Source organism: Sus scrofa, chromosome 2, assembly GCF_054392235.1.
Source record: "Sus scrofa isolate SSC_HxYL_T2T_F1_AM1 chromosome 2, Sscrofa_HxYL_maternal_Yorkshire_Landrace_v2.0, whole genome shotgun sequence".
Lineage (NCBI taxonomy): Eukaryota > Metazoa > Chordata > Mammalia > Artiodactyla > Suidae > Sus > Sus scrofa.
In genome coordinates this window covers 73,413,066-73,422,528 of record NC_139384.1, presented here as the reverse complement: position 1 = coordinate 73,422,528, position 9,463 = coordinate 73,413,066, and the positions used below count along the sequence as shown (strand labels likewise).

At 36.7% G+C, this 9,463-nt stretch overlaps 1 protein-coding gene across 1 annotated transcript; it reads right to left on the bottom strand.

The window, feature by feature from the left end:
* Positions 1-7,307: 7,307 nt before the first annotated feature.
* On the bottom strand, positions 7,308-8,285 carry LOC100525388 (olfactory receptor 7A10-like; the record flags this gene model as incomplete). Its single annotated transcript, XM_003123403.2, has 1 exon — positions 7,308-8,285. A coding segment is annotated over one exon (978 nt), but the record flags the coding sequence as incomplete, so codon positions are not given.
* Between the last annotated feature and the right edge of the window lie 1,178 nt (positions 8,286-9,463).

Sequence of the window (9,463 nt, the reverse complement as noted above, 5' to 3'; positions counted from 1 at the left end):
TCTCATACTATGCTATTTCAAGGATGAAATTGAAAGTACTCTTTCCTCTGGTTCTTTCTCATTAAATGGAAATGTCTGATATGACCCATCTTTTTTTTTTTTTTTTGTCTTTTGTCTTTTTAGGGCTGCACCCACAGCATTTGGAGGTTCCCAGGCTGGGGTCCAAATGGAGTTGTTGCTGCCAGCCTATGCCAGAGCCACAGCAATGCCAGATCCAAGCTGTGTCTGCAATCCGCACCAAAACTCAAGGCAATGCCGGATCCTTAATCCACTGAGGCCAGGGATCAAACTCACAACCTCATGGTTCCTAGTCAGATTCATTTCTGCTGCACCAAGATGGGAACTCCAACCCATCTTAAAAGTAGAAAGAAATGTCCTCACTTCACTGTATATCCCTCTACAGCTAACAGTTTACTTTTCTCCTCCGATTAATTGCAAAGACCCTTAGTCTCAAGTTCTAGTTTTATTGGAAGCCCTTTATGCCTTTCATTCCACATCTATTTGGGCTTTCATTATTGTAAATTAATTGTTAACACAGACCCTTGTATTGCTGAGTTCAATATTCACTTATCTGTTATGTACCATAAATAAATACACAAATTTATTAGCCATGTCAGCAAACCACCACAGCAAACACTAGGTTCTTCACTAGCCTGGAATGGCCTCAGGTGACCTCAGCTAAACATTATTGGGTTTCATTCTCTTCATCTTCTCCTGCAGTACTACAGGGCTATTTAACTCACGTGGATGGAGTCTCTAAAAGGAATATTTCCACTTGGAAAACAACAATCTTCTCTGTATGGTAGGTGATGGAGACTCCAGTTCTGTTTCCAGACAAGAAATGTGAGAAGATGTCACGTTTCAGTGTCTCAGCCAGTCTTTGGCATCCAACGGCAACAACCATGTCCTGTCCAGTCCAAGGCTGCATGGCTGAGGGGCTGCAGCAGAGGGTTATTTACAGCTCCCTATGCCTGCTCATTAAGCACATTGCTCTCTTGTTACTACCACCTCTAAGTGATGGTTTTCCTCAGGGAAAATGATCTGGACAGAAAGAAATAAATTTCCCTGTTGACTCTCTATTCCAATGAGACTGGACAGTGAGCTGGGTGAATTCAATTTATATTACTCTATCTCCATTACTTCTACTGACTTCCAGAGGTCTAACCCTGAGCTAGAGTTTTTCCAATGTAGAATATTGAGCAACCTGTTTGGATTAGGTTCTGTGAATCATCAAAGCCATGACTTGTGGTGGGGATACAACCTCTGACACCAATAAAAAATTATCTGTACATTCTGAACAAAGTGAATGTTTTTTTCTTTAATAATAAACCTTTGTGTGGTATACTCACTGGCCAAAACAATGAGGAACTTCATATTTATATAAGAATGTGGAGGTGTTATTTAATACCTCATTATGAAGTGTCTATTGATTACAAGACATATATTTAGATCTTAGCACTTTATGTGGATTATCTAATTTAATTTTTGAAAAGTCCAGATTGGGAGGTGTTACTATTATGAAACCTGTTCTTCATTGCAGAAGTGGGGTTTGGAGGGGTTTAGTGATATTTCCAAGTTATAATCTGTGTAAGGGATGGAGCCTTGATTGGAATTATGTCAGGATGCTTACAGTTTTCAAACTCTGGAGGAGTGGTTGTGAACCACATATGATTTTGACCCTGGAGATACTGGCAATATCTGAAGCGATGGATTGCTAATTACCAACAATGCACAGGATAACACCAACACAAATATCTATCTTACCCAAATTTTAACAATGAGAAGGTGAGAAAATTTATGTTAGACAAACACTCCTCCAACTTTCTTAATGTGCACAGGAATCACCAGGGATCCTAGTTCAAATGTAGATTCTGATTCAGCAGGTCTCTTATAGTCACAGAAACTCTGTTATTGATGCTCCTGAATGATATTGATGCTGCAGATCCTTATCTGTGGAGCCCTGTTTAAGTAGCAAGGCTGTAATCATGTGTTTTAGAGTCAGCTGTAATCATTTTTAGGTCTTTGTCCACATAAATTGTGTTCGTATAGGACTTTAAATGAAAAGTATATTCACACAGTTCAGAGGTTGCAATATATATTCTGAATTATACTTTCACACTGTGACCTTGAATTTATTCATATAATATATTTCTGAGAACTCCTTTGTAGTAGGTAGAATAAAGGCCTCCAAAATATGCCCACATCCTAATCCTAAAAACCTTAGACTATGTTGGTTTATATAGCAAGGTGGGATTAAGAAGCAGATGGAATAAATTTACTAAACAGTTGATCTTACGATTTGCTATGATTTTCCAGGTGGGCCTAATGCAATCACGAGTACATTAAAAATCTTAGACAATTACACAATTGTACAAAATAAAGAATCACAAAATCCTACAAATATGGAAAGAATGTGGTAGAATGAGAAAAGATTCTGAGACATGCAGATATTTGTGTATTTTAAGATTCTGGCTATTAAGATGTTGGAAAGGCCATGAGTCAAGAAATGCAATTGCTTCATAGAAACTGAAACACAGAAGTAAATAGATCCTCCCCTGGAGGGTGCAGAAGAGCCCAGCTCTTTAGAAATTTGGATTTTTATTCAAATGAAGCCAATCAGGTTTCTGACCTGTCAAAATAGTTTCATAAATTTAAGATTGTGTGATTTTTTTTACCCCTCCAATAAGAGTCTATAATATAGACATTTATTAAATGTTATTTTGTTTGAAGAAAGTGAGTTACACCTCTCCATTCAATCATTTAGCCTCCCATGGGTAAGGACATTTTAACTTCAAATTCCATTTAAGTAGAAGTCCAACATTTTAAGTCATTTTGGAGATATTCTGCCCCCATCAGCTGGTCTAGTGTATTCTCCATTCGCAAAGGTAAATATGGCTCTAACTTTGAAGCATCTCAGGAATAAACATATGGAAAATAAATAATTTATTATGAAAATTATGGTCACCTATTCTACTTTCAATTTGTGCTCCTCAATTTCCACATTTACAAATTTATGTTAATTCAAACAATCATTCTTTAAGCTCTTTTTGTTTTTATTTTATGATTTTTGTTTTTCCATTATAGTTGACTTACAGTGTTCTGTCAATTTCTACTGTACAGAAAAGTGACTTAGTCATACACACATATATATATATATATATATACATATATATAAAATTTTTCTCACATTATCCTCCATCATGTTCCCTCACAGGTGATTAGATATAGTCCCCTGTGCTATACAGCAGGATCTCAGTGCTTATCCATTCCACATGCAATAGTTTGTGTCTGTTAACCCCAGAATCCCAGTCCATCCCTCTCTCCCACCTCCCCCTTGACAACCACAAGTTTTTTCTCCAAGTCCAATGTTCAAGGAGTTTAAACTTTTAACAAATACATAACAAAGCACTTACAACTTATTCTTCACTCGCTTGAATTATACACAAAGGTAGCCATGCAATATGGACTCTTGATTTTGTATAGCTCCTTAATACATAACATTTAAACAATTTATTGGGTTCATTATACTCCAATAAATTATTGAAAATAAAACCTCACGGTCCATGGCCAGGTTATTATCTTGATCAGCAAAGATACTTGATACACAGAACATAGGTGAAAGATATGTTTTGTGACTATGAAGAAAGCAAAATATATTATACAGATATATACATATGACTATACATGCTTATACACAGTATCTGTGGGATGAAATAAGTAATTTATATGCTAAATAAAAATTTCAATAAATAGGCTAAACTAAACACAAAAATGAAGTAACTGACCATAAATAGGTTCAAGACAATAAAGACAGTGTGGTACTGGTACCAAAACAGACATGCATATCCATGGAACAGAAGAGAGAATGCAGAAATAAACCCAGATACCTATGGTCAATTAATCTTTGACAAAGAATGCAAGAACATAAAGTGGGAAAAAGACAGTCATTTCAGCAACTCTTGCTGGGAAATCTGGACAACATGCAAATCAATGAAACTAGAACACACCCTCACACCATGCAAAAAAATAAACTCAAAATGGCTGGAAGTCTTAAATATAAGACAAGACAGCATCAAACTCCTTGAAGAGAACATAGACAAAACATTTTCTGACATCAACCTTACAAATGTTTTCTCAGGTCAGTCTCCCAAAGAAACAGAAATAAAAGCAAATATAAACCCATGGGACCTAGGCAAACTGACAAGCTTTGGCACAGCAAAGGAAACCTAAAAGGAAACAAAAAAGACAACTTACAGAATGGGAGAAAATAGTTTCAAACGATGCAACGGACAAGGGCTTCATCTCTAAAATATGCAAACAACTTACACAACTCAACAGCCAACAACCCAGTGGAAAAATGGGTAAAAGACCTCAAGAGATATTTCTCCAAGGAAGATGGCCAACAAGCACATGAAGAAATGCTCAACGTCACTGATGATTAGAGCAATGCAAATCAAAACTGCCATGAGATACCACCTCACACCAGTCAGAATGGCCATCATTAGTAAGTCCACAAATAACAAATGCTGGAGGGGGTGTGGAGAAAAGGGAATCCTCCTGCACCATTGGTTGGAATGTAAACTTGTAAAATCACTATGGAGAATAGCATGGAGGTACCTTAGAAAACTATGCATAGAACTACCATATGACCCAGCAATCCCACTCTTGGGCATATATCCAGACAAAAGTTTCCTTGAAAAGGAAACATGCACCTGCATGTTCATTGCAGCAACATTCACAATAGCCAAGACATGGAATCAACCCTATTGTCCATTGACAGATAACTGGATTAGGAAGATGTAAATATACACAATGGAATACTACTCAGCCATAAAAGAACAAAATAATTCCATTTGCAGCAACATGGATGGAACTAGAAACTCTCATCCTGAGTGAAGTAAGTCAGAAAGAGAAAGACAAATACCATATGATATCACTTGTATCTGGAATCTAACATATGACGCAAATGATCCTTTCCACAGAAAAGAAAATCATTGACTTGGAGAATAGATTTGTGGTTGCCTAGGGGAGGGGGAGGGAGTGGGATGGATTGGGAGTTTGAGATTAATGGATACAAACTATTGCTTTTGGAGTGGAATAGCAGTGAGATCTTGCTGTGTAGCACTGATAACTATGTCTAATCACTTATGATGGAGCATGATAATGGGAGAAAAAAGAATGTATTCATATGTGTAACTGGGTCACTCTGCTGTACAGTAGAAAAAAATTCGTATTGGGGGAATAACAATTAAAAAAAAAGACAAAAGGACACAATTTTGACACTGAGAGCTGACTATAGACCCATGAGAAACTTTGTAGAAGTCAGAACAATATATCCACTTCTGATAATAAAATAATTACATTAAACCATTTGATTTTGGGATGACTTGTGATATAGAATGTTAACTGATGTAACAATTAAAGTGATCCAAACTGAGGACAATTATAACAATCCACAGTATCTTATTTTGGTATGTGTTTTGATATTGGAAGCCAGTGTCCATGATTACTCTGTTATCAAATTTATTTCAGATAACTCTAGTAATGAATGACTATATGATGTTCTGTTCCAGGGAACTTGAAGAGGTGGGAGGGACTTGAATATTCATGCAGAAAAACTGCAGTCCGTGAATCACATAATAGGGCAGGAATCTAAGCTCTCTTGTGAGTCATTATTGATGATAAAGACTGAAGAAATCTCTTTGCAAAAGAGTAGACATAGAATGAATAATACATTTATTTGCCACTCCTTTAGTGATAATGATGCAATTTGGTAAAACTGAGGTATTTCACTAAGAGAAATGTAAGTAGTGATATATGAAGGTATCACTGGACATTTTCAACCAGAATCAGGAAGACAACCAGTCTCGATAAACACATAAAACTCTCCATCAAGTCCTTCATTCCTATGTATGAACCCTCTTACACATGAACACTGATTTTTCCATAGTTCAAAGAGTAGATTTCCAGAATAAAAAAGAAATATTTTACAGAGTAATGCAATATATAATTTTAATAGTATTGGAGTACATCTGGTTTAAATATTGTGTTAGTTTTAGGTGTACAAAGTGACTGAGTATATTTTTATATAGTGCTACATAAGCCATTTATGTATTTTGGAGATTATTAACCTTTGTTGGTCCCTTCATTTGCAAATATTTTCTCCCACTCTGTTGGTTGCCTTTTCATTTTGTTTATGGTTCCTTTGGCTGTGCAAAAGCTTTTGAGTTCATTTGGGTCCCATTTGTTTATTTTTGTTTTTATTTTCATTGTTCTATGCGATATTGTTGCAATTTCTGTCAGAATATTCTTCCTAAGTTTTCCTCCAAGAGTCTGAAAACTGGACAGCTACATATAAAATAACAAAAATAGAACATTCTCTAACACCATACACACAAGTAAATTAAAATGGATTAAAGGCCTATAATGTATAATTTTAAAATTTACTTCATCATATTTAAGGTCATCTGTAACTCTAAGGTCATATTAGGGTAATCTACTTATTCAAATTTTTGTTTGCTTGAAGACACCATGTGAAAACATGTTTTGGATAATTTATATTTGCCAGTGACCATGGTAGGCATTGTGAACATAGAATTGAGTTAAAGAACAGAAGAGAATAAATTCCTAATGAGAAGAATAAAATTGAATGAATTTATGTAAAACATGATATATGCCAAAGTCAAGATTACCAGAAGGGCAGTTAAGAAATTTGTATAGAGGAGTTCCTGTTGTGGTGCAGTGGTTACCAAATCCGACTAGGAACCATGAGGAACCATGAGGTTGCGGGTTCGATCCCTGCCCTTCCTCAGTGGGTTAACAATCCGGCATTGCCTTGATCTGTGGTGTAGGTCACAGTTGCAGCTCGGATCCTATGTTGCTGTGGCTCTGGCGTAGGCCAGCAGCTTCGGCTCTGATTAGACCCATAGCCTGGGAACCTCCATCAAGAAATGGCAAAAAGACAAAAAAAAAAAAAAAAAAAAGAAAGAAAAAGAAATTGGTATAGAAAGAAGAAGCCAAATCTCAGAAGACTGGTCTGAGATTATACTTTGACATACACATAAAACAGGAATGATTTCCAACACTAACTTCTTCCAAAAAAGTATACAATTAAAGACAGTTCCTTTACAAAATATGACTTGGTATCATATACTTTGTTTGAGAAAAATTATTCTAAAATAATCCATCTAGTCACACCAAAAATGGGAATTACCCAAATTTTCTCTTTAAAGATTGAGAACAACTAGGGGGAGTAGGAAAATGATAAAAAGTAAAATTTGGGAAAATTACAATTTCTGGCTCCAAAGTTATGAACCCTGCCATCTTGTGCCCTTGTCTTGCACCAGGATATTTGCCCCCTTTATAAGTGCCATCTCAACAAATCTTTTTAGAGCCCTCTTTATGTCCTTGTTCCGCAGACTGTAGATAAAGGGGTTCAGCATGGGTGTGACCACAGTGTACATCACTGAGGCTATTGCACTTGACTGTGAGCTGTGGTTAGCAGCAGAGCTGAGGTACACTCCAAGCATTGTGCAATAAAATAAGGAGACAACTGAGAGGTGAGATGCACAGGTAGCAAATGCTTTATACTTCCCCTGCCCTGATGAGATTCTAAGTATAGAGGAAACTATCTTAGAGTATGAATATAAGATACCAACCAGAGGACCACCACCAAGTAGTGGAGCTACAAAATACATCACTGTGTCATTAAGAAAGGTATCAGAACAGGCAAGTTGGACCAACTGATTAAGTTCACAGAAATAATGGGGGATTTGTAGGTTTGTGTAGAAGGAAAGATGTAACACCATTAAGGTTTGTAAAAAGGAATATGCAACACTGATAATCCAGGAAACCAGAACCAGCAGTCCACAGTGCTGTGGGCTCATGATGACCCTGTAGTGCAGGGGATGGCAGATGGCCACAAAGCGGTCATAGGCCATCACAGTCAGGAGGAAGTCATCCAGCCCTAAGGAGAGTATAGAAATATACATCTGAATCATGCAGCCTTCAAAGGTTATAACTTTTCTCTGAGTCTGGATGTTCTGTAGCATCTTCGGTATGATGGTAGAAGTGAAACAGATGTCCACAAAAGACAGGTTGGAGAGGAAGAAGTACATGGGTGTGTGGAGATGGGAATCAGAAATGGCGGCCAGAATGATGAACAGGTTCCCAAACACCGTGCTCAGATACATAGAGAAGAAAAGCATAAATATCATGGGCTGCAACTCTTGTTCCTCTGAAAATCCCAGGAGAAGAAATTCTGAAACTCCTGTAAGGTTTCCCAGTTACACATGGTGAAATCCAATATAAGGAAGTAGAAAAAATATCATGATTATTTTTCACACAAATGGGTATTATTCACATAAGTGAAATGCTGAATTTATAGTTTGCAGTCAGAATATTAATTTCAAAATTTTGTGCATGGATTGGGCCCCCAATGTGATTTCCTCATGCCATATCTGATTAGGACATTTTCCCATTCTTAGTTTTTTTTGGCTAAGTTGTCATATTCCACACTTAATGAGAAATTTGTCATTTATTTCTGAAATGTATGTTGATTTCTGACAATGTTCCTAGGCTGTCTGGGCTTTCACTGTAGATAATGAAAAAAAATCTCCCAACATCCTTACAGATCATGTATGACAAGGCCACAGCTAACCTCATAAAAAGTTGAAAAAGTAAAAAACTTTACCTCTATGATCAGGAGCGAGGCAAGGGAACACGCTCTCACCACTTCTATTCCACATGGTACTGGAAGCCCTAGCCAGAGAGAGCACACAAGCAAAAGAAAGAAAAGACATTATATTTGGAAAGGAAGAGGTGAAATTGTCTCTATTTGCAGATGACATGCTTTTACATGTGGAAAATCCTAAAAGAGTAAAATTAGAACATTCTCTTACACACAAAAATAACTTCAAAATATTTAGAGACCTGGACTTAGGATAATATAAAACTTTTATAGGAAAACTTTGGCAGGACCATCTTTCACATAAATTGCAGAAATATCTTTTGGGATCCATTTCCTTGAGTAATGAAAAAAAAACAAAAATAAAAAATGGTTGCGTTCCTGTTGTGGTTCAGTGGATTATGAACCTGATTAGTACACACAAGGATGTGGATTCTATCCCTGGTCTTGCTTAGTGGGTTAAGGATCTGGCATTGCTGTGAGCTGTGGTGTAGGTTACAGACCTGGCTTGGATTTGGCATTGCTATGGCTGTATGCATAGGCCAGCAGCTGCAGCTTTAATTTGAAACTCTAGCCTGGGGACTTCCACATGCCATAGGTGTGGCATTAAAAAGCACAAAAAAAGGGAAAAAATAAAATAAAAAACAGGACCTAATTATACTTGAAAGTGCTGGACAGCAAAGGAAACCATAAACAAAATGAAATGAACAACCCACAGAATCAGATAAAATATTTATAAAAGAAGCAACTAATAAGAAATTAATCCTCAAAATATAC